The 26622-nt window shown below is 42.9% G+C and overlaps 1 protein-coding gene across 3 annotated transcripts in view; it reads right to left on the bottom strand.

Annotated features, from left to right (window-relative positions):
- Positions 1–25076, bottom strand: part of STK39 (serine/threonine kinase 39) — a 305438-nt gene extending 280362 nt beyond the window's left edge. Inside the window, exon 1 of one of the 3 annotated variants that reach the window (XM_032408730.1) lies at positions 24744–25076. In XM_032408730.1, the coding sequence (XP_032264621.1) occupies positions 24744–24957 (214 nt within the window). In that variant the 5' untranslated portion in view covers positions 24958–25076. The remainder of the gene's footprint in view (positions 1–24743) is intronic. The other 2 variants (XM_032408721.1, XM_032408738.1) reach the window with 2 other exon arrangements.
- Positions 25077–26622: the final 1546 nt, after the last annotated feature.

Raw genomic sequence — 26622 nt, 5'->3', positions numbered from 1 at the left:
CACCTTGGTAAGCCCAACAGGTATCTTTATGTCAAGTAAAAAAAAAAGAAAAAAAATTTTTTTCAGATACTTTGGGTGTGTTCAGAGACTTTCCATATACACTTAACTTCTCATTTTGCTGGTCAGCTGCCTTGCAGAGTACAGATAAGTCTGACTCAGGGGGGCTTCCTGCCACCCCATGCTAAGATCTCCTAGCCCTCCTGTCCCCTTCCTCAGGGAGAAGAAATTTTTTCCTTTAGCTTCCTTTACTTCCCTGCTACTAGATCACAGAGGGTTGGTCTTCTCTGTCCCTCCACTGTCCAAACCCAATGCCAGTCAGACAGATGCCTTCCATAAAAGAAGAAAGCTTCTAACCCACCCCTAATTTTCTCTCCAAGTGGTCCGGAGCAAGCTAGCTAGCACTCCTCTCTCAAGATAGATAGATAGATAGATAGATAGATATAGATAGATGATAGATAGATAGATAGATAGATAGATAGATAGATAGATAGATAGATAGATAGATGCACCTTTGGTTTCTCAGTTGCCTTCCTAGCAATCTGTGTTGTCTAAAGATCCAGCTTAGGAGCAAAAGAAGCCATTTCTTAGAATCAACCTTTAAAAAAAAGATAAGACTGTTCACAACTTCAGATACCAGCCAGGCTCTCGCTTACCTTGATGTTAGGATGGAGGACAAGTTGAGTTTCTTTAACCTCTTTTTCCTTGCTTTCATCTAGATGTGTGTGTATACACACACACACATACACACACACACAGATATATAGATATATAAATAATTTTGATTCCCAAGCCTCTGTTAAACTTGACTGTGTAAGCATTATCACTTCTCTCAGTGTGGAAAGCCCCCAAAAACATAATGGCATGCTCTGGAGCATTCACACAGAAAAGAGGTGAAGAGTCACCATTCATTTCCTTGTGTACTTGAATAATCACAGTAATCAAGATCGCTCTTTGTTAACCACCTTCAATGTGAGAAAAAATAATGGAATGAAACTAAACGGCTCAGTTAGCAACAGCAATAAATGCCAAACAAAGCCTTTTGACAGTGATGCAGGGAACATGCTGTCAGCTTACCTGGGAGGGGTCCCCTGCAACAGAGAGCAAACCACTCGAAGCTGTGGAGCAGTCGTGGTTAAGAGTATGGACTTAAATGAGAGGGAAACTGAATCTGACCCTGGTAATTTTTTTTTTTTTAACCTTGGGGCTCTGGTTTCCTCATTGGCTTGATAGGAGTATTAAATGAGATGTGCGTGTAAAGTACTTGGCAGAGGAGCTATTAATAAAGCACTGATGAAGTGTAAGAGATGACTAACACGGTACAGAGCTTTGCATCTCAAAGAGATGACATGGACGGGCAATGCCAAAGGACATGTCAAACTTTCTTTCAACTAGATCAAGAAAAACAGTCCATAAAATGAAAGCCAATGTTTCTAGGGCAAGCTCTGGTTCTAAACAGTTCTCCACTAAATGTTTTAGTTCCTTTTAGATGAAAAAAAAACAAAAAACAAAAAACAAACAAACAAAAAAAAACTATTTAAATTGTCAAAGATGATAGAGTTGCACATGTGTGCAATTGAGAAGATTTGTAAGATTCTACATCCAGACTCACTGCTAATCAAACAGCACCTCCAATTTAATCTAGGCTGCATGGAAGGGGTTCTATTTTAAAGTGGGCCTTCACAGAAAAACCTTACATAGGAAAATATTTTTCCAGTAAAAGGTAAAAATCTTTGGCTTTGAGTGCTGACCTATAAGACAAGAGTCAGAAAAAATAGTTCCTTTTGTTTCCCGAGTCCATTTCTTTTGTATTAAAACTGTTATCTGTGAACGTGGTTAAATCATAGAGAACTGTGGTTGATTTCAGCACAGGGAGGCAAGTGAACATGTGAACAGGATGATGAGAAGTAAAAAATTCCACTAGACCCAGAATACCTTTGTTCAAAGGCACAACCTGATTAAATTCACTTCCTGTGGTCATTTGCTGATTTCTCAGAACAATGGTAAATTTAGTTACTGGGAAAACAAAAAACCATTGTTCCTTTTCATTATTTCTCTTCCTTGTTGAAAGTTTAAACTGATGATCTCAGAGTCCACAGTTTACATACAAGATAAAAAGCATGATGTCAATACGTGCACATCAAAAAGCCAGACATATATACATATATGTTTACATATACATTCAACCAAGGCTACACTTAACGCATGTTTGTAGAGACAGCACTAAACCTCAGAAACTGTTTTTATGATGAGGATTATCGAGCTTTTATCAAAACATTAGTCCTGTCGATCTCTCGCTACAAAACTGTCTTGGAACAAACTTTACAACACACCGTGGGCGGTGGGAATTTAACAGATTGGATTTGAAATCCCTTCTTTTAAGATCCTGACAATAACTATATATGACATGCTGCTGATGAAAAAGACAGAATGACTTTGGGGATGGAGCAATTAGCTTTAAATTTTGGTTACACACTTCCACCAGAAAATCACCTCACTGCGGTGCAATCAGTTCCCTGTTTTCCCCTGGAGACAAAGTTCCTCAAGGTCACACCCCAAAGTGAGCTTCTCTATCACCAAGAGGCAGCAATGCCTGGCACACGTTGGAGCTCAACAAACACCAAAAAGATGGAAAATCATCAGCCCACCCTACGATCACATGAAAGCAGGGAGGTAGACATTCTGACCTTTGGCCAGCTCACAGTTGTTCAGGTCTTTCTGAAGAAGAGACTCATTACTCCCCCCACCCTCTTTTTCATGTTCTGAGAAGCATGGTTCCACCTTCTCCAACATGTGGGGAAGAACTTTCTTAACCGACACAAAGCCTTGTACTACCTGACAGGAGACTCCAGGATATTACAGGAGCATTCAGACAGGGGTGCATTTGCCTGGGTTTTTTTTTCTTTCTTTCTTTCTTTTAAATGTTTAATAGTCTGCTGTTTTGACTGAATTGTTTGGTCTAGTTTCAATGTCGGGAAGTACATGAGCAAAGCCCTACTGTTTTCCCTTTTATAATGAAACGTATTTGAGTCCACTGTCCGAATTGTGTTCTCTATAGATGTCAACATTTTCACATTAATGTTAATAACGTTTTCAAACCTCCCAGCAACCCCATCATTGATTGTAGATAGATGACAGTCCACGAGGATTGCTGTTTTATGCCTTATTGACTGAATTTCTAGGCACTTTGTATGACAGAGAAGAAAAGATGAGAGGACGAATAGAGGACATTTTTAAAAGATTCCTGGCCCCCTCATATAATCTCTACTATGTTTCTACCAACATAGTAGCATTAATTAATCTGGAGGACACATAAAAATTAGCTTGGAATGTAGGCACTTCTGTCTGTGCTTTTCCTGTTTGTGATTGTTTAAATTAGTGCTTGAGTTATCATAAAATTAATCTTTTAACAACACAACCTGTTAAAGTATTAATTATATGTGTAAAAAGTTATCACTCAAATAAAACACTTGAAGAGAGAAACTTTAACTTAATGACCATATAATAGGTGTTCAAATTTATTGAGTGAATTCTCTAAGTCAGTGAATCCTCAATTATGCATACAAATGGAAAGGTACACTGGTATGAAAAATAGAAATAATTTAAAAAGACTTCACAGGGGCACGTGGGTGGCTCGGTCCGTTACGCCTCCGATTCTTGGTTTTGGCTCAGGTCAAGCTTGGCGCTCAGTGGAGAGTCTGCTTGTCCCCTGCTCTGCCCCTTCCCCACGTGTGCACACATGCGCAAGCTCGCTCACTCTCTCGCACAAAAATAAAATCTTTAAAAAAAATAAAACGACTTCACATACTGAGGACTTTCTATATAAAACAGAGATAACTGCACCTTCCTCCTTGGTGTACTGTGAGGATTCACTGAACTACAAAAAGCTTTTAGCCCAGGGGTTGATACATAATAGCTCCTCAGTGCTAACTGCTATAATTACAATCATCATCATTGTTATTTATTATGCATTATACTATCCGGCAAGGCTGATATGATGGTCCTGATTTTAATGATGAAGCACCATGAAGCACAATGAGGCCAAGGAAGTGGCTCACAGTCACAAAGCTGGTAAATGATGCCAATGGGATCTAAGCCTGGGACGGCCTGATGTGCGAGTTTCAGCTCAACTACAAGTCAAAGCAGGATCACCAAAGCAGCATCACACCATGGGATGTTGCTTTAAAAATAGGGACCTTCCTTCTAGAAATTAACTCTGTCCTGATAGCTTGAAAATCCTAAAGGCAGATCAAACAGCAAAAGCAGAGGAGACAAGGGACCCTGGAAAGGACAGGTGTTTTGCAACCAGGGCTTGCTGGGTTCACATCCAGCTGTGTGACCTTCAACAGATTATGAGATCGCCCAAGTCTCTGCTTCCTAATTTGTAAAACTGGTTTCATCATGCCAATCCTGGCAAGAATGAGGTAAGGACGACACAAAAGGATGTAAACTACTCAGTCCAGGAGACACACAGTGGGTACTCCAGGAGTCTGGATCAGAATCATCCAGTTGGCTCGAATCACCTTTACGTGCCCTCAAGTCTGCCAGGTAGAGAGGAGAAACCCTCCCAAAATTTTAATTGTCAACATTTTTCTTCAAAGATTATTATATCTCAAGATATATAATAAAATTCTCCCCAAGAGTCAAATAACTTTATTACCCATAATTTTTCTTTGGTCATATATAATTTTACACACATATATCTTTTGCCTCCATACACATAAAGAAAAAAATGATGTAACAGTCACATATTCTATATATAATCATATTAACATATACTTTGTTTGACACTTCCAAATTAAGAAAGAACATAATGAAAATTAAGCCAAAATTGAAAAGAATGGGAAGTGCTTAAAAAAAAAATCCATTTTCCTATCATGCTATAAAATAACTGAAAAGGCAGCTACCCATACACCAGCATACCAGCATTAAGAAAAGGATAAAGGGACATAGAATCAAAAGGAAAAAATGGTTAAACTCTTTATTTCAATCTGGTAATCACGGGCACCTGGGTGGCTCAGTTGGTTGAGCGTCCGACTCTTGGTTTCAGCTCAGGTCATGATCTCAGGGTCCTGGGATGGAGTTGGGCTCCGTGCTCAGTGCAGAGTCAGCTTGAGATTCTTGCCCCCTTCTTCTCTCTCCCCCTCTGCTCCTCCCCCTGCTCATGCACGCGCTCACTTTCTCTCTCTCTCAAATAAATAAAATCTTTAGGAAAAATAAATAAATCTGGTAATCAGATAAACAGTCAAATCTATAATGAAGTAACATGTAGGAAAACTCACTTTATTATTTCACAAAATGAAAACCAAAAGAAAGTACATTTATAAACACACTCTAAGCCAGGCACTAGGTGATTTTCAACTGCCACCAAAGCAATCAAATAGAGATTAACATGCCTATCAGCTAAAACCAAGCTGTCAAAATGAAAGCTTTAAATTACACATGCCCTTACCCAAAAGTATTTAAAAGATTTTTCTCCTAAAAAATAAAGAGCAGGGCACAGACTTCAATAATGTTTAATTTTGCTTATGTGAGAAGAACCATTTCTGAAACAGATTAAAATACCGAATTCAAGACCACCAAAAGAAACTTTCCAAAATGAAATAATGCCATTTGGTTGTCTTTTCCAAAGGCTCATCTTTCTTTTACCCAACAAAAAATCCTACAAAATGATAATCAAAACCTTTTGGTAAACAGGGGCTTCAAAGCTGCCTCTTAAATCAGATAACATTTCAAGTGATCTGAAACCAAACCAAGACAGCATTTCATGAGCATGGTTCTCATTTTAAAAAGTAACAGGGCAACTGCTTCTGAGATGCTAAGGGACATGGGCCGCCCAGTTAAGGGCTCAGGAATTCAAGAGTCACTGACACAACCTATTAGCCATGACTTTGAAGGAGAAGCAGACTGGGGTTGAGGAGGGAGAACAGGAAAGCCAAGGGTGTGGGGGAAACTTGACTGTGACCCTCAGGAAGAAAACAAAGCAGCTTAGAGAAATACAAATGACCCTTCATCTCTGAAACACTGGAGTGCCCAACACCTAATAAAATTAGGGAGGACTAGATACTCTTCCTAACATACGTGGGAGAAGGTACAGTTGAGATAAAACTACTTACATAGGAAAGTGAGTTGTTCACGCAGTCCTGGGACCCAGGTCTATTTTTCAGAACTGCACCGTCATAAACAGGATGAACTATTTCATGCTACTTTCCAGTCCAGCAGAAAAGGCAAAACTGTATCTCATGATCCAGGCATCAGTACTTCAGAACTGAAGACAATTTACAACTGAGACAGGGCACAAATTTTCCCAATTTACTCCATGGGGAAAAGGGGAGGCTGTGTCCCAGGGAAGTATTTACTGACTTAAAAGAATAAACTGCTTTTTTTTTTTTTTTTTAAGATTTTATTTATTTGACAGAGAGAGACACAGCGAGAGAGGGAACACAAGCAGGGGGAGTGGGAGAAGGAGAAGCAGGCTTCCCACCGAGCAGGGAGCCCAATGCGGGGCTCAATCCCAGGACCCCGGGATCATGACCTGAGCCGAAGGCAGACACTTAACCGACTGAGCCACCCAGGCGCCCCAATAAACTGCTTTTTAAAGCTCATCACAAGTATATATATTTGTATAACATTATATACATATATTATATATATATTTGTATAATATATATTTGTATAACAAAGTGTGTGTGTGTGTGTGTGTGTGTAACAAAAAAGCACACTAATCGGGAGGTCACATTCTGGGCAGGTCACTTACCTAAGAGCAGTGTTCTATAAACACTGACTCGTGGTGCCTACCACCCACCCCCAAGATCCCTTCCCAGGTAGGAGCTTCCTGTGTTTCACCCTTACCTGAAGAGGGCACCTGAGCTTTGGGCAGCAGTTCAGAGGCAGGCAGGTGTCCTATGCAGGGACTCTGGTAAAAACAGGATTCTCAGTCTTTGGCATTAAAATTGGTAAATAGAGAGAGAATCTAGCCATCAGCCGGCATAGCTACGGCTAAAAGGGAAAGAGGAAGAGAGAAGCCGTAACAGTTACAAATGAGCCAAAATCCTGAGCCAGCAGAAACCACAGGAGAGCAGAGAGAGGAGCAGGTAGACAAGGGCAAAAGCAGACTCAGCCTGATTGGCTACATGACACCAACGTTAGAGGATTCTGGAGTGAAGACCCAAAAATTCCCACTGCTGTGGTCCTGTCCACGTACAGGGCTCATGAGAAGCCTGCAAGTCCCCCAGAGCCAGGTGCCCAGCGTTTCCTGGGCTGCTGCAAAGCCCTGGGACTAGGGATGGTATTCCTGTCCCTCTATTCCCACATCTGTCTTTACAGGCAATGTCCTGTTACTCGGGGATAACTTCAGCGAGTCCCTGGGCCTTGTAACCCAAAGAATAAATCAAATTTGTTACATTCTATAATCCAGACTTTTCACCAATTCAGAAAGATCATTCCGTCAGTTTATTCACAGTAATAAACGTCATGACCTTTCATTTCTTGAGTTCATAAAGTGCACTTGGATGATAATTTTTCTCTTTTTCCAATCCACGACCACCCCACCCCACCCATCATTTTCTCCCCCTGGTCTTAAATAGCTCAGGTCTGGGTCAAGTAGGAGATAAGGCAAGATGCCCTCTCAATCTAACTCCCTTCTACCTTTAAGGGCAGAAAGGGGAGCAACTAAGAGGGCAACTAATTAGCTAACAGTTGGAGGAAATTTCCACAATCAAAAGTACAAATGCAATACCATTTGTTCCTGCAATCCCACTTTGGGATATCTGTCTCACAGAAATACAGAAACCTGGAGACAACCAATAAGTTAATCAATAAAAGATTGGTTAAATAAAGTATATCCACAGGATAGAAATGGACCTGGAATAGAAATAGGAATATTTAAATATAAATAATAAAATATTATTAAATGAGATGATGGATCTATGAGAAATGACCTAGAATATAGCTGTGAATATTTGTGATGTGTATATTTTCCTACAAATATACACAGAAAATACACAGAAGTAAAATATACATGTAATACATATTACTACTTCGTAGTAGTAAAATCATTAAGTGTAGACGAATATGCACAGTTACCATATTACATGTATAATAATTAAATTTTGAGTACTCCTGGGTGGCTCAGGTTACGTGCTAGTTAAGTGTCTGCCTTCGGCTCAGATCATGATCCCAGGGTCCATGTCGGGCCCCCTGCTCAGCAGGGACTCTGCTTCTCCCCCTCCCTCTGCCCCTCCCTCCTGCTGGTGCCCTCGAGTACATGCTCTTTCTCTAAAATAAATAAAATCTTTAAAATGAAATTATTAAACTTTGGAAAAAAATCTATGCGCATATGTATACACAGAAAAACATCCAGAAAGATACACACCATACTGACCACAGAGAGTAACTCTGGAAATGAAAATTGAGGGTTGTTATTTTCACCTACTTGATAATCTTTGTAATTTAAAAACTTTTTAAAATAAAATAGAGACTAGTTGTGCCAATAGCTACTTCGACCTTTTGTTGAAAATGATCTAAAATCCTTGAAACTTAAAAGACCAAAAAATTCAACATTCAGACCATCAAATTAAATTCCTAAAGATTCATTTCCCCTGGGTGCCCATGAAACCAAATAGCTGGTTCTACAAAATGATAGCATATATTTAGCCAATCTAAAAAATCCTCATACTGTCAGCTCTAGGTTTGATATGAAAGGACAAGGTGAAATCTAAAAGTCATTACTGTGTTCAAAGACACCCACAAACAATGAGAAAGTTACTTACTCTTCAGTTCCCTCCATCCCAGAACTTTCTGTAAAATGTTTTCACTTCCAATCAGGAAAGTACCAAATACCAAATAAGGTGGATCCATAGCACGCAGAGGGTAAAAGGCAAATAACAGACACTTCTAGGAAATACTAAATTGCAACGCAGACATTAAGATTAGGTTGTAAATGTATTCTGAAAACACGTAAGTGTGAGAAAGATACATATATATAATATGTCTAGTAATCATAAAGTATACTTCACTTTCAGTGTGTATCAAATGTTTGAGAAACAAATCACTTTTGCCAAGAAGTATTAATCTACCACTAGTTTATTTTTCTTTCTCAAAACAAATGAAATGTGAAAACACTGACAATGCTAAAATGTATCAATCTCCAAAAATATCCATTTATACTTTTTTTTTTTTAAAGATTTTGTTTATTTATTTGACAGAGAGAGACACAGAGAGAGAGGGAACACAAGCAGGGGGAGTGGGAGAAGGAGAAGCAGGCTTCCCGCTGAGCAGGGAGCCCAATGTGGGGCTCGATCCCAGGACCCCGGTACCATGACCTGAGCTGAAGGCAGACGCTTAACGACTGAGCCACCCAGGCGCCCTATACTTTTTTTTTTAAAGCCCTATGGCATCTCAACTTATACTCCTACATGAAAATTCAAACACCATCTAGCCCTGCACAATGAGGTGATGGGTGGCATTTCCCCTTTTATTCATTTGTATTATCCACATTTTCTGTATAATGCTTGTATAATATTTGGAAAGTTTAAGATTAACAAGCTTGGAGGTTTTTACAACCCAGAGGTCTAGGTAACATCCTTTTCTCAATCCTCTTTCCTTTTGTGAGAAAACGGTGTGGGCCAGCCACAGGAAGGACATTCCACGTTAGATCTAATCCACGTACACGTCAGTCTCCCCTTTTGGAAAAAACAGAAGTCACATTTATTTATTTTTTTTTTTATTTTTTTTTAAAGATTTTTATTTATTTGACAGAGAGAGACACAGCGAGAGAGGGAACACAAGCAGGGGGAGTGGGAGAGGGAGAAGCAGGCTTCCCGCGGAGCAGGGAGCCCGATGTGGGGCTCGATCCCAGGACCCTGGGATCATGACCCGAGCCGAAGGCAGATGCTTAACAACTGAACCACCCAGGCGCCCCCAGAAGTCACATTTAAATCTGTAAATGTATAACGATAACACTCAGCCCTCTTCCCACATCTAAAAGCATACAATATTTCATAAGTGCTTTTACCAGAAAGACTTTAATAAATGGTATCCTCGCACATCTCCCATCTGTCTCTTATTTCTGCCATTCCTATATGATAAACTAAAGAAAATGGGCAAATTCTGCCAATAACTATTACTAGATTTCTCATCTTTTTATCCTAATAGGATGGCAAATCTTTTTTGAAAACTGATTATAAAACTGGCAGTAAAATATTGCTGGATTGACTTCAAAGTGAAGAAACTTCCATAATTATGTAAGCAACAATCTACACTTGAACTGAGTGATGCAGAGACAACATGTTATTTTGGGGGCTATGATAGATCTGGTTCACTGTCTTCTAGATGGCAGGAGAAATAAGTACATATGCATGCAAACAACCTATATTTTTATGTGGTGTTGAATTTTAAGAAGGTCAGTCTGGAATAAAACACGTCAAAGCTAAAAAGGATCAGCATTACACACACACACACACACACACACGTCCCTTCACCCTTCAAATGGCCCCTGGAATCAACATCTTTAGATTATTTAGCAAGTTATATACTTCTAAAGCCCACTTCTCTAGCAAAACTCACTCTGACAGGTAGTTCACCCAGTCCGTTAGTTTATAAAAACCTATAATCAGCCACACTGTAATAACCAAGATGAAGGTAGTTGAGTAATTAGCTCCCCTACCACAAGTTAAAAAGGAAAGTTAAATGAATATCAAACATTGTCTATTCATCACTCTCGAGCTAAATAAAGCTACTGTGGTAGAGACTTCACAAAGAGGGCAGTAAGAATTCCTCCCATCTCTGTATACATGTCCTTTGGCCATGTGATTTTACCTCTCCGCCCAACAAGCAGGGAAATGGGTTTCCCTTCCCTTTGAATCTGAGCTGGCTGGGTGACACGCATGAGACAGAGTGACACTGGGTGAGTCCCAAGCCTCGGCTTGGGAGCCCTTGCAGCTGCAGCCCCTCTAACCTGGCACATGGCTGCAGCCCAGGGATGAAGCTCAGGCGAGCCTCCTTGAGAATGAGAAATCAGAGGAGAGAGGGCCGGCCGACAGCCAACCACCACACACACGAGTGAGACTGTCTTAAAAGAGGTAGCCCCAGCCCAGCTGGCCGTGGACTGGCCCTAGGCAAGACCAGCAGACCTGCCCGGCCCAGCCCACAAATCGCCAACCCACAGAATCGTAAGCAAATAAAATGGTCATTGGTTTAAGCCAGTAGGTTTGTAACACAACTATACCTAGCTGATAGAAAGACTGTCGAAATCCACGCCGAGCCTTTCAGTTTGTCAGAGGCACTCCTGAAGGCAAAGCTTTAAATGAGGTGCCCAACTCAACCAGATGTTGCCACTGAAACTTTCCAGGAAAAACTATATTGTCCCTACTTGCTTTGACCCCTTGCCGAACCCCCGCAAATTTTAAACTTGGATATGCCCCTGAGTTCTTTCTCTCTCTGTGTCTCTTACTCCTGTTCAGGTCTCGAGGTCTTTGGCTGCCTGGTGCTCATCTCTGGCTTTACGGATCTCATCTTGGAATCCTCCCCCAACTCGACCGTGCATCCTCTCAGTCCAGCATCAGCTTTTGCTTGTGCTATCCTTACCTCTAGACAAACAGCTCATTGTAATCTCAAACCACAGTCCTGGGTCATCTCAGTACTTCTATGAAGTAGTGATGCCGAATCTATTAAAAACAATGACTTTAAACAACCAACAGCACTGTTCAGGCTAGAGTCATTCTGCAAGATTAAATTATTATTCCAATAAAGCTACAAGTGCTTAAAACAGTTTCTGGAAATATCTTAAGAGCAAATTAATGTCACATTAGAAATCGGTCTCATTTCTTCGTAGGAGGGCTGATAGAAACGGGTAATTTTTTTCATTTAAAATAAAATGTAGGGGCGCCTGGGTGGCTCAGTCGGTTAAGCGCCTGCCTTCGGCTCAGGTCATGATCCGAGGGTCCTGGGATCGAGTCCCTCGTCGGGCTCCTTTTCAGAGGGGAGCTGCTTCTCCCTCTGCCTGCCGCTCCCCCTGCTTGTGCTCTCTCTCTCTCTCTCTCTGAGACAATAAATAAAATCTTTAAAAAAAATAAATTAAATTAAACGTAGTTATAAAGTATAAGTGGACACCCTCCCACCACCCCCCACCTCCTTATTAAAGGAAACAATACTTCTTGTGTAGATAAATTCTGATGTGATCAATTTTAAAGTCAATCGTATCCCATGAAGATCACCTTTCATATGTTTGACACTCCCTTTCTTCCAAGTAGCTCCAAGAGACAAGGGAATATTTAATTTTTAAACAACTGTACACAGCTAAAGACAATTCACTCTTCATAAGGTAGACTAAATGGAACATAAGCTACAAGCAAGCACAAGCAACACAAGTACCTGGAACTTTTACCCACCCTAGCGACTACATGTCACTTACCTGCTTTTAAGGCCATTTAAGCAAATATATAAGCTTCCAAGATGCCTATATTGTCTATTTCTAATGGGCTTTAAAGAGCAGGACAGGAAATTACGGCCCTTACAAAGTCTTGCTGGTTCTACGGAAACAATCGGGAAGATGGCTAGAAATGAACTCAGAGGCTCATTATCTCTTAGTCCTAGAGATGGTCACTTTTTAAACAACTGATGAGTATTTTAGTAAAGATAAACAATCTAGCCCCTGATCTTAACTTGTGCCAAAAATATTCCTCTTCTTAAGTGAGTCCTAATGATCACAATTTGAAACTACACAGACATTGCTCCCAGCTCTATTTCAGCCTCCCAAGTGCCCAGGAAAGGTGCCATGTTAAGACTGTTTCCACAACAACCCTTGTTGAAGGTCAGGCACTGGATGTAGGGCTCCAGAAACTTGAAAGGGCATACACAAGGAAAAATTTTAAAGGATTACATAGTAAAATATTTTGTTACGGCCCCAGTCACCCAAGGGACACCAAACATGAGAAAGTACAGACTGTTCCTGAATTGCCCAAAATTAAACCCAGTTAATCTCCCTGCACAGACTTTTTTTTCACCCCTCAGTCATTAATTCTCCCTCCTAACAAAGCAGGTATCCTACCCAAACAGTGGTTACCAAGTGTGCATTTCTGTTAAGGTACTGACTTAAATACTGGATGTTTTATTTGCTTTGTGATACATTACTTAGGTTAAACCATTAATCTTTTAATGACTGAGATACCAAATTGTTTTAAACTCGAGAGAAAAGAATGACTCAGATACCAAATTGTTTTAAACTCAAGAGAAAAGAAGTGTCCATGATTCAAACTCACCATTTAAGTGACTAAAATTGATACAGGTATTATTTTTTCCAAGTAGAGTTAATTTCACAACTCCTTTGTAATTTCATTAAAAAAAAAAAAAAACTAGTCAGTTCTTTCTTCATAAATAAAATAAACTGAAGTGATACAGTCTACCACATCCAACCCAAGACTCTGAAGTGATTTCTTAAGGAAATGTAACATTTTGATACTTCTGAAAATAGTGGAACTCATTTGGGAGGATCCTCCGTGTTTACAATAATCACAGGAACATCCCAGAATGAGTTAAGTGGGTAAGATAAAAACTCACACTTCAGAACTATCTCCCTACGTCAACAGGGGTATCTGTTTCACCACACACACAAGAAAGAATAACTGTTCTTCTGAAAATACGAATCAATTAGCTTTCAAATAGAGCACAGAGTGAAAACAAAAGATTTTATTTTTTAAGCAAGGTTAGCATTGCCTCTCTCGTTTTGTACTTCTAAGTCAGTGTCAGCACCTTAGCATGTTATCCGGAGGTGGCCGTCACAATATTTAGTCATTTTCTGAACATTCTGGAGAAGTTATCATCCAGTGCTGTCCAATAAAACGTTTTGCGGTGATGGAATAATCTATATCTGAGCTATCCAATAGGCTTATTGGATAGTGCAGATTATAGACTTGAAGTTCAAGAAACAAAACCCAGTTCTATAGCCACACTAGCCACAATTAGCTACTGAGCACTTGAAATGTGCCTAGTGAAACTGAGGAACTGTGTTTTATTTAACTTTTTTAAAGATTTATTCTTCGGAGCAGTTTTAGGTTTACAGCAAGACTGAGAGGAAGGCAGAGATTTCCCACATACCTTCTGCCCCCCCCCCACACACACACACGCACAGCCTCCCCCATTATCAACATCCCCTTGTCACAACGGACGAACCCACACCGGCACGTCATTACCACCTAAAGTGCGCAGCTGACGTCAGGGTTCACTCTGGATGCTGTACATTCAGAGTTTGGGGAACAGGTTTGGGGAAAAGGATAACGTCATGTAGCCATCATTATGCTACCCCACAGAATGGTTTCACAGCCTAGACATCCTCTGTGCTCTGCCTATTCGCCGCTCACCCCCCTCCCCCAAATTATTTAATTTCCATTAATTTAAATTTAAATAGCCACATGTGGCTAGCGGCTACCATACCGGACAGCTTAGAACCAGACACCCGGTAAAGACCACTGTTGCTGTCCTGGCCGTGACAACGCATCAGCCTGGCGGAAGGGACCCGGCTCTTGCGCAGGAACTGCTCCAGCTAGTGATCAGCTCCAAAGTTCCTCTACTTCATATGCTTTCTTCACCCATCACCTTGCTGCTCCTCAGCCTTTTACTTTCCAACACGCCCATGCACGCCCCCAACTCCGCCTCACTGATAAGGTTATAACCCAGTCTATTTTAACAGAGCAGGCAAAGGATGACGATAGAAATGAAATGACTTTATGTTCATACGCCACCACGCTTACATGTTAAATAAAACACACCCTGATGAAGAAATATACATCAAGATCATTTTAACACCTCTAAAGAAATAAATAAGATTTTTACTGTGATAGTTACATGGTAAATACGTTCCCAGACAGATACTCTGTTAAAATGGTAGTTATAAAATTCATTGACTCAGTAATATTTCTAACTTCTTCCTTCTCAGTAATGAGGAACCAATGTGATGTAAGTAGGGAAAAAAAAAAAAAACTGAACTAGGCAGGAATCACAAGCCTGAGATTCTAAGGACTTTGGGACCAACAGATTAAAATAAATAAATAAATAAAGTTGAAGAACTTAAGCCACTAGAGTCCTGATCTGTAAAACAAAGGAGCAGGAATGGATTTTCTCTTCAGTCTGTTCCAAAATTAAATTTCCTGATTCTGTATTCTTAATGCCATTCCTCACTTAGGAATTGACTTATAAAACCCAACAATGACCTATCATTCCTTCCCCTGAGCACTCTTTCTCCCTGCTTGAGTCACCCCATAATTAAGCAAAGGGGATGGTGACATTGCCAATTATGAAGGAAGGAAGGAAGGACAGACCAGATAATTCTAATTAAAATGTAAGTAATACAAGATAGGCCAATAGGCACCAATCCAGAAGATATCAACCCCCAAACTAAACAGGGCAAGCAAAAAAGCAACTGGAATGCCCCGTTACAAACCCTGGTAAAAACTGATGCTACCAGTACAAAACAAGAGCACGGGTTCTTATAAGACCTCAACCATCAATAGAATATTATGAGAAGTCTCAGAACTGGTGCAAACAATTTGCACCAGAAGCCACAGGTCACTGGCTTCCAAAATACTCCCCAAATGAAGGTGCCTGGCTGGCTCAATTGGTAGAGCACGTGACTCTTGATCTCAGGGTCCTAAGTTTAAGCCCCATGTTGGGGGCAGAGTTTACTTTAAAAAAAAAAGTCAGTAAAATTAAATTTAAAAAAAATATTCCCCAAATGAAGATCTATCATTCATATGGCAGAAAGTCATCAATCTTCACTTACCACATTAGTTCTTCCAGTAAATAGCTCTAATAGTGACCTAAACCCCCAAAACATCACCAAAACGTATACTTTCACCTAAGGGAAGAACTGAATGAGCACCCCCACTACTTGGCCTCTGAGAATTATACTAAATGTCACTTACCGAAAGAAGTTTGAAAACAAAAGTCTATCTTAAAATGATATTTTCCTATATATTTACATATACAATCAGTTTTAAAAGTCAATTCGTCTAATTCCTCAATGTCCAAGAAGTTTCTTAAAACTAAACCAGAGCTTATTCTCAGACAATTGGCAGGTGGAAAGAAACGTGAACTATATCAGCATTTACTCACATCAGATTCCAAAGTGTGTACCTAAATCAATTCTAGAACTAAAGCACTGCCGACTCATTCTCGTAAGAGCTGCTATTTCTCCCCTGCTTCCCAGTTAGGCCAAGCCTAAAATGCCTTTTTAATTAACATATTGAATTCTTCTCTCAAATCAAAAACTTGACCAATGAATGGCAGATTTGCAAAAAGAAACACTCAAAACACTTGAATCACTTCAACCTTCTTGGAGTTGTTTGGTATAATTTAAAAAACCCATCCTGGAGAAAAATGCAAAACCTCATAGGATTACAAGAATTCTATTTAAGTAGGAAAAAAAATTTCTTCCCAATGAATACACCATAGGAGGAATTATAACACCTATTAGATTGATTTTGAATTAAAAAGAAGGATGGTCTATGGTCTTAGCCATATCCTATCCTATCCACACCAATCTTATTACCTTTGGTCCCTTATTATTTATAAAAATACAATCCCTGCCATCATAACAACCTTTGAAAACCACCTGTCCTGATATTCTGTTCCTGTGTTTCACTTATATCCTTGATCTTTTCCCAACAGTCCTGATTTCTACACAGCAAGAAGCCCCATAGAACTTCAAGGTTGGGTATATATAAATACATAAACAGGAAGAGAGAGGTCATGGGTGTACCCAACAAAGGAAAGCTCTAGAGAAGAAGAGACCAGTACCAGGACCTCCCTGTCCTGCTCTACAGCGCCTAAGTAAAAGGATGCCGCAACTGTGATAGAGAGCTCTGGGTCCTCCATCCGGAGAGACCACCTTGCAGTCCGATGACCTCAGGAAAGTCAGGCCTCTGCACGCTGCCTCCCTGCACAGTACAGGCAAGTGCAAGCGCTCAAGTGCTTACTCTTCATCTGGGAGGATTAATGAGCTAATTTCTACAGAGCCCTTTAAGCTGACTGGCCCAAACGAAACTAAATAAGCATCATCATCAACCACAGGCAAGATCGACTCTTCAGGATCCAGGGAGGCAAATTTTTAGAAGTCAGGCAATGTTCTCCTTAAACAAGAAGGGAAAGAGTGTTTGTCCCCAGAAAATTCAGACTTTAATCCAGAAAACATTTATCAAATACTTAATACGAGGTGTGGGGTATAGAGGCCAGAGACACTGTCCTCAAGAAGGAGTTAACATCTAGTGCCAGGATGGGCAAGGAAGCAAACAATTTGCACACAGTATGAGGACCGCCAGGGGGTGAAATACCCAACAAAGCAAGGGGCAAAGGGAAAGGAGGCTCAGGGGCAGAGACTGTTGCTGTGAAGAAATCATTTATTCCCTGTCTTAACAGGAGGCCAGACCTGGGTGTGTTCAATTTATGAACGTGCATCAAGCTGTACATTTATGATCTGGACGCTCTTCCACATGCATGTTATACTTCAATGAAGGTAAAACTTAAAAGGAGAGACAGTGTTCTTTGTTAAATAAATGAAGACTGTAGGGAACGGTGTGGAATGGTGTTCCAAGCAGAGTGAAAACTTGCCTTGCAAGGGTAGGATAACATGAATGAATTATTTCAGCAATTGCAAAAGGTTCCCACTGGCTGGGAGTTGAGAATGGAAATGACAAGGAAGGTCTGTCTGGAAAGGGAGGCAAGAGACAATTCCCAAAAAGGCCTTCAACACCATGCTTAGAGTTAACCTTAAGAATGATACAAAAGCCACGAAAAGTGTGTAAGCCTGGGGTAACTGATAAAAATGCTGGTATAGCTCTACCATTTTGCTAACAGTGCATACTGTAGCTGGAAGCAAGAATGGAGAGGAGGAAGGAACCTACCTAGGAACTTATTACAATAACCCACATAAGAACTGATCAGGGACTGGACTAAACCGGTGATGGCCAAGAGGAGGAGTTAAAGACAGAGCAAAGAAGATGACAAGGACGCAGAATATCGAGGACTGATGACCAATTCTATGTGGGAGATGGAAGAAGACAGCAAAGTGTGGGATCACTGGCATGTTTCTGCTTCACGCTCGAGGGTCTATTTATTTTTAAAGATTTTATTTATTTGACAGAGAGAGACACAGCAAGCGAGGGAACACAAGCAGGCAGAGCGGGAGAGGGAGAAGCAGGCTTCCCGCGGAGCAGGGAGCCCTTTGTGGGGCTCGATCCCAGGACCCTGGGATCATGACCTGAGCCGAAGGCAGACGCTTAACGACGGAGCCACCCAGGCGCCCCTCACGCTTGAGGGTCTTAAGGAGGATGTTGACGAAGCAAAGGTGGAAAGACAGTGAGTTTAATCGTGAGTACGAAGTTCTATGGAACACCTATACAAAGACCTAGAAAGGGCAGCGGACGCGCCGGTCCAAAGAGGGAGCACATCCACATTTCAGGGGATGGGTGAAGCCGCAGGCATATGGTGAAGGGGATCCTGGAGCAGGGGCCGGCGTGAGAGGAGAAGGAGAGAGGGCAGATGGTGCCAAATCCGGCAGAGAGGAAAACAGAGGACTGCAGTGTCCTGGGGCTGCGGCCGCCACGCAAGGGTCCCGGCGACTGTGGAGATGGCACCTCTGGTTTCTTAGCGAGAGGGTGAAAGCCCGATGGCAGCGGGCTGAGACGTGAACGAGAGGTTCTTTCGAGCGGCTTAGCTGCCAAAGGAAGGAAGGAAGGAGAGGAGGTAGTGGCTAGAGGAGGAAGGGGTAGTGAGTGTTTTGTTTTGTTCTCTTTTGTTGTTAAAGGTAAGAAAGACCTGAGAGTATTTTTAAGCGGAGGGAAAAGCAGAGAGGGAAGGAAGGAGATAGGGGAGCAGCAGTGATGACTTTATCTGAACACAAACGCCCCTGTCCTCTCGCGCTCTGGGACCCGGGGATGTTTCTTTTAGTCAGCAGCATTTCCTGCCAGCATGGCAGCCTCCACAGGGCAAACTCAGAGGTGGAAGAAAAGTGCAGTCTTAGCAGGTCCTTCTCAGAGCCCTGTCATAATGGGCTGTTCCTCCCAGCAGCCTTCCCGCAGGATGCTCTCACCACTTGTCAGAGGGCCATTTGGCACCTAAACCCCTGAGCTCTCCAAATGGCCAGGAGCTCCACAGGTCTCTCCACTTCCTCCTGCAGAGGAGGGAAGATGCAAGGGGGGGAAGGGGGGCTGCCAGCTACCTTCTAGCCAGCACACCCCAGGAGGAGGACACGAGCAGGCAAACCCTCCCACCAGCTCCCTCCCTGCTAGAAACCGAGCAGAGAAACCCTTCAAGCCACTCCAACATCTTGCCAGAGACAGGGCTGTGTTCTCTCCTGATAACTTGCATCTGATTAGCCAACGTCGTTTTTAGTAGTCATGGCTAAGCGTGCCCTGTGCCAGGCACCTTTCTAAGGGCTTTACTCTCTCAATCCTCACAACCTTATCTTGATCATCTCCATGTTAGCGATGAGGAAACTGAGTGCAGACACAGCTAAGTAATTTGCTCAAGGTCACAAGGCCAGGGACTGCTATGGTCAGGATATGAAAGAGACCCAGCCACCTGACTCCAGAGCCTGCAATGTTGTGATTCATTCTCAGACATCATCAAAAATGCAGTGCATGACAGATTGTCACAGACACGGAGGAACTCATAATGTTACTGCTCACAAATCAAAAGCATAAATAAAATATTTTAATAGTACTACCAAAAGTCTCTTTGCACCTAGAGACATTTTCCCACATGGCACTTTGAACAGCACCTTTAAAAGAGCATTTCTGTGCTCTAAAACAAATTATTATCCTTGTTGAGATCTATAGATATAGTAAAAAAAAAAAAAAAAAAAAACCCACACTGAACTGTACACTATATAGGGATGAATTGTATGGTAGGTGAAGTATACCTCGTTAAAGCTGTTATTTAAATAAGAGATTATGATAAAGAAAGGCATACCAATAAATTTGATAACTTAAAGACAAAAATTTCATGAAAGACACAAATGACTGAAATTAGGAGAAGACGATGACAAAATCCAAATAGTAAATACAAACTTGAGGTGTGGATGGCTTCACAGTGAATTCTATAAAATAAATGAAAAAGCATTTCTGTTATAAGTGTAACTAATATCAATTATACACTTAGAAAACAGTTAAAATGGTAAATCTTATGTGATGTATATGTGTATATTTTACCACAATAATAAAAAAGTACAAAAAGAGTATTTCTATATACATTTTTGTCTTTACCAAAAAAAAAAGTGAAATGATAAGAAAACTGAGGCCCTCTTAAGCCATACATCTGAAGCCTCTTTTACTTAAAAAAAAAAAAAAAGCCAAGGGCACCTGGGTGGCTCAGCTGATTGAGCCTCTGACTCGTGATTTCAGCTCAGGTCCTGATCTCAGGGACGTGGATCAAGCCCCAAGTCAGGGTCCACACTCAGCACAGAGTCTGTTTGTCCCTCTCCCTCTATTCCCACACACCCACACTCACGCGCTCTCTCTCTCTCTCAAATAAATAAATAAAATCTTGTTAAAAAAAAAAAAAAAAGGCCAAACTAGCAAACCAACAGCAGTAGCAAAGCAGCCCAATTTAAAGGTCTGGGAGATACACACTCAGGGCCTTGGCCCTCTGAGATCCTACAAAAACGACTGTGAGCCAGTGCAGCTCCCAGGGTCCTCAAGATCCCTCTAGAACATCCATAAAACCAGTTCTAATCTCTAAACCACAGAACTCTGCACAAACTCAGAGCACAGAGTGAAACGAGAGTGCTCTGGGCTGCTTTCAGGGCTCATTTTAGGAAAAAACTGTTGCTCCTTGAAAACCTGGCCATATGCCCTATTACCTGGGCTTGGGGAAAATGCATCTGAATGGTTAAAAAAAAAAAAAAAATCACAGGAGAGAAATAAAGTACCCAGAGTAGCCCTTGGTCAAACTATGGCTAGGATTCCAGGAACCAAATTCTTGCGTTGGCGAGGACCAAAAATTAAATGTATTACTTTTTATAAAAGATTTTATTTTTAAGTAACCTCTACACCCAACGTGGAGCTTGAACTCACAACCCCAAGATCAAGAGTCACATGCTCCACGGGCTGAGCTAGCCAGGCGCCCCTAAATGTATTACTTTTAGATCATTCTAAATGACCACTCAGGACAAAATGAATCAACACGGAGAAATCAAGTACAAAACTAAAGAAAGGCTTATCCTACAAAAAACCTAAGAAAAACAAACATCCTCGGAGGCACAAGTCTATTTAGGGCTTCTCTGAAGAAAACCAGCGAAGATCACAGCCCCCCGGCCACAATGATCGGACTCGAATACAAAAACTCGTATGGCAGTGACTACAGCCCTTTGACAGAAAAGTTGCTTGAAGTGGTTCAATTCTACTACAGATGCCAAAGCCAGCATTTACGTGACTCGCTGTTCATTCTGTTCCACAAAGAAGGTAACACTATTAATATCACCAACAAATAAACTAATTTTTCAATTGGCCTATCTTTGGGTACCCCTGATACTTCTAAAGAAGGAACTGGAGAGTGGGATGGAGGGGAGAGGTGAGGGACAAAGCTTCACGAGGCTGAAGAGGATAAAGAGGAAAGACGACCTCCCAAGAGCAGCTACTTGTTTAGGAGACAGTAATATCTCAAGTCTACGAAGATAAGAATATCGATGGCTAAAAGGAATTTAATAATTTCCCAACACTTTCAACCCCTCTCTTAAGTATAAAGCTCCCTCCGATCGACTTGACATCATTTCCAGGTCATGCATAAACTTCTGAACTAGATTACCCCTAAGAGCATTACAAATTCTCCATTGATCTTTTACAACACAAGAACAGCAATACAACAGACGAGAAAACTTTATTTTTAGACTTGCAAAATCCCGTGTTTACTTTTCTAAAACAGAAGTCAAACAACTGAACCTGCTTTGTTTGAATTTTAGTAAACCGATTCTCTCGTAATCCTGAGGCCCCAATCTCTGCCCAGGAGGAAATGAAGAAAAAAGTGCTCTGTGCCACGCTGGAAAGTTAAAACACGGTGCCTCCCGTCGTCTTCTGCTCAGGCCCATCCGAGCCTCCTGCTGGCCGCAGTTCACACTGCCGGAGCCCTATCATATGACACCTGCCGAATGGAGGGGGGAGGCAGAGGCTCTCCACCCGCATTCGTGTCGAAACTAGTTCAGTGTCTGAACTACTAACTTCTGCGTGTAATGTTTAAGCAAAAGTGCTTCACCGTAAGTTCACTTGTAATCACTCAACTAGCATTAAACACGGAATGGAAATGGGTTTATAATTCCCTATAAACAATTAAGCCCTGGCAAAACCCTATTCCAGCAATCTGATTTGTCAATAACATGGCCTCCGCACAGACCATCGTTTAGTTGGAAAAATATGAGATAAATTTAAAATGTAGAAAAGCCCTTGCCACAGTGTGAATGTGCAAAACTAGGGGTAGAAGTAATAAGCAGGTGTTCTGTTCTCAAATTCCTTGGGTAAACTGACCAACCATAATTAACAATGCCCTTACTGCAAGCAGAAAGAAGCCCTGCAATTAATCACATCACTTAAAAGATTTTTATTCATTAGCTCACAAAACTAGTCAACTCAAAATACTATGCTTTCAAAAGGCAAAGCTTGCATCATAACCCTGATAATTGACAAAATAAGCATATAAATTGATTATAACTAAATTCTGGTGTTCCCGTGATCCCCAGCCCCCTCCTCCTTTGTGCTCTCCCAGAACTCACTCTTCACCTCTTATAGAATCGTTTACATGAAGTTGCGGAGTCCTTGAGGGCAGGAACCATTTTTTTTAACTTGTATACTACTAACATCTAGCACAATGCTTGGGACATAGTAGGGCCTTAGATTTTGTGCCACAAATAAAAAATAGGGGATCACATGCTATGAAGTATGTAAAAAGAGGTGCAGAGGAAGCCAATGTACTTTGCCTCAGGAAAAGCAAAAGGCTTCTCAAGGAAAATTCCCTCTGGCCTTGGAAGCTGAGTGAGATTCCCTACAAACATGGGCACTTGGATGAGAGAAGAGCCTGTGCCCAGACAACGAGGAATGGGAGACCAGATGTGTCATAGGACAGCAGAATATTCAGGGTACAATCAACACAAGCAGACTCTGGGAAGGGGCAAAACCAAAAAATTGAAGGGGCTCATATGCCAGGTTAAAGCAGTTTTCACTGGATAGTTCTTGAGAAGCCCGTAAAGTGATTTAATCCAGGCAGTGACACAAAGACAATCCCTTGACAACCCCTGGCCCAAAGTTGTGGAAAGTCTGGGTTCTCAAAGAATTTTATAGAGAGATGTCTATTTTAGATTATTTGAAGTTTTTATATTCTGGGTGACTGTTCTGCCCATCATTTTCTCATATATATGAAATATATGTGTATTTCAGCCTATGCTGTTTCATGCACAAAGAAGCAGGGGATACTCATTTAAACGCCTAATGAAATTCTCCTGTTTTAATTTTTTAAAGGGGAGTCTGGAGAATTTTTTTTTTAAAGAAAAGCAAAAAATATATATTTTGTATATATATGTATGTGTATACATGTATATACATATATATATATTTAACATAAATATCCTCAATTCCTTTTTCAACACCGTACTTAAATATCCAGCTACGGGAAAGCTGCACCCCATCGCAGCCCCAGTAAGGTTAGAAGCGGAGGGTCCACTTTGCCTGGAGGCTTCCCTAACTAGGTCTAACAAGACTCTGAAAAAGGATGACCATTCAATAGGAAAGGTTCTAAGTAAAGGGTCAACACAAATCTCTGGGCCTTTCACGTGCTTGGCCCAAGGAAAAGTAATGCCGGCTTCTTGCCGTTGACTTTGCCAGGTTTTGAAAAATGTAAGATAAGGTGGTATTTGTGAGCCGACTAGATGGCACCGAACGGCAGGAAGCAGATCACGGAAAGCCTCGGGTTTCACTCTTGCAGCTCGGCCCTGAACCAGAGAAAAGCACCGGCCCGGTGCAGGGGAGGAGGCCAGGGCGCCTGCTTTTCCCCGGGCGGCCGGGCTGGGCGGCAGGCGGCGCGCCAAGGCACCGAGAGGCGGGTACCCGGGCGCGCCGGGCTGCAAGACGGGCGTGGAGCAGCGGCTGTCAGGCAGGGAGACCAGCATCCTCCCCGGCCTTGGGAAAGAACCCGGGCCTCCGCGATTCCTACGTGGCCCCGTTACCCACCGCAAGAGGCTGCTCACAGGAGGCGGAGGCGCGGAGCCTGGAGAGCAGAGGCGCGGCTGCGCCCCCCGAGTCCCCCAGGACGCGGCCCCCCGGGCGCAGCGCGGGGGCGCTGGAAGCCCAGGGCGGCGCCCCCGCAACCCCACCCCACCCCACCCCACCCGCAGCTGCCTGCCCGCGTGGCCACTCGCCACGGGCTGCGGCCCCACCGCGCGGGTGGAGGGTGATGCTGCGGCGTTGCCGGGTCCCCGGCTCCGCCGCCCCGGCGATCCGGGAGATAAAAGTTTGCAGCATGCGGCTCGTCTGCAGTGCGAGTCACATCCGCCGCGCCGCCTCCTGCAGCACCAGCGCTCAGAGAACGAACAAATAAAAAAAAAAAAAAAAAAAAACTGTTGAAGCCGGTAGGCCCCGAAGCCGGCCGCTCTGCCTCCCGGGCGTGCATGCAGGCGAGCCCGGCATCCCGCGCCCCCTCCCGCCCCCGGCCGCGCCTCCCTCCCGGCCTCGGCGCTCGGCCTGGGCCGGCCCCGCCGCGCCCGCCGCACTGACCGATAACCTCCTGCAGTTCGTACGCGTCCCTGCAGATGGGCCAGCCGACGGCCTGCGCCGCCGGGGCCGGAGCCGGAGCCGGAGCCGGGGCCGCGGGCGCTGCCGGGGCCGCCGCTGCTGTCGCGGCCGCGGGGGCCGCCGTCGCCGCCGCCGTCACCGGGGCTATCTGCTGGGACTGCTGGACGTGCACGGGCGAGCCGCTTGGCTCCGCCATGATGCTGCCGGAGGAGAGCGGGAGGACGCGCCGGCCGGCGGACGACCTTCCACTTGAAACTTCCCTTCCCTCACCACCGACACCTCTCGGCCGGCGCACGCCCTCCCCGCCGCGCCACCGCCGCCGCCGCCGCCGCCGCCGCCGGAGCCAGCCACGAGGGGAGGGAGCGAGGGAGGCCGAGCCGGGCGGAGGGAGGAGGCAGCGCCGGCAGAGGCGGGGTGGGGAGGAGGCGGCGGCCGCCGCGCTCGCCGCGCGCCCCGAGCCTCGCGCGCGCAGTTCTCTGCCTCCGCGAGGGGAACCGCCGCCCCGCCGCCCCCTCCCGCTCTGCTCGAGGCCGGGGAAGTTTCCACGGAAGGGGAGCAAGGCGGGTTTGTGTTTGCTTTGAGGGCCCGCGTCCCAGACGGTCAGGCTCTCCAGAAGATGCCCCCTGGGGACCCCGAGGGCGGGGTCGTTGAACCGCCGCCAGGTTCTCAGATTCAGAAGTCTCCCCAGCTAAGGAGAACCTGAAGTTCATTTACAAGTTAGCGAGAGAGACACCTACACGCGGGCCGTTTGTAGAACGCCAGTTAAAAAATAACCCAAGTTGTAACTTTCCTGCACATTACCTGCCAATATCCCTTTCCCACCTTGTCTAATCTAATCTCAGCCCTTCTATTTTTTTTCCGCCCCGAGTGAAACATGATTCCTTAGGTCCCTGGCTGTTCACAGACTTTTCTTCATTTGTTCCCGGCCGCCTGGATCCCAGGGAAGTGATACAAGAGCCTATGAAGTTAGTATTTTAAAAATGTGAGGGGTTTGGACACTTTATTTCAAATTCTGTGTTCTTAATAACATGCCACATTAACTCCTTACAACAAGAAATAGCAGGCATATCTTTTGCAGAGCATACTGCATCATAAATAAACTGCTGAAAACTTTTGATTAATTGCTGGCTTTTTTTTTTTTCAACACTCCCAAAATTACCTCATCTTTAAAATTGCTACGGTATAACCATAGGTCTTCCTAATTATAGGTGTCATATTTCACGCTGAATATTCCCTGTGTTCCCTCGGTAGTCATGACCAAGATTACACCATTCTTGTCTTAAGCAGAAACGGTGCAGTGAACCAATGGTTCTATTGGTCATTTTGCCAAAATTATCTTGTGTAGTTTTCATAACAACAACTACTGAATAAATGCATTAGAATAATGAGCATTATTTAAAAAAAACTCTAAGAAAGATGTGATACTTTGTCTTCTGCATTTATACACAAAAATCTCAAGTTTTTTTGAAGACAATTAGGAAACTCAGAAATTCATTAGAAGAAATGTTATATGTCTAATCAAACAGTGATGTAAACTAAAATGAGTGTGCTTAATCTCTTACAGCATTATGGAACAGATGGGGTAAAGCAACTATGGTGCTCTGGTCTATAAGCAGAAATGTATGCTGAACTAAGAAAGTGTACATCTTTTATGCATGGGTGTTCAAAAACTGTGTATTGATTTTAATGTCTGTCAAGAAACAGACAACTTCATGAACAAATAAATTCTAGGCCTCTGATGTTCTTAGTGGGGAATAATAGGGAATAGGGGACCTCTCCTTTTCAAGCGCTGTTCCCCACCCCAAAGAACTTTTAAGGACTGTTTTTAAGGGAAAAGAAAAATGATTATATTGAATACGAC

The sequence above is a fragment of the Phoca vitulina genome, unplaced genomic scaffold (genome assembly GCF_004348235.1).
Source record: "Phoca vitulina isolate PV1807 unplaced genomic scaffold, GSC_HSeal_1.0 scaffold1, whole genome shotgun sequence".
Taxonomy (NCBI): domain Eukaryota; kingdom Metazoa; phylum Chordata; class Mammalia; order Carnivora; family Phocidae; genus Phoca; species Phoca vitulina.
This window is presented reverse-complemented; position numbering and strand designations above follow the sequence as displayed.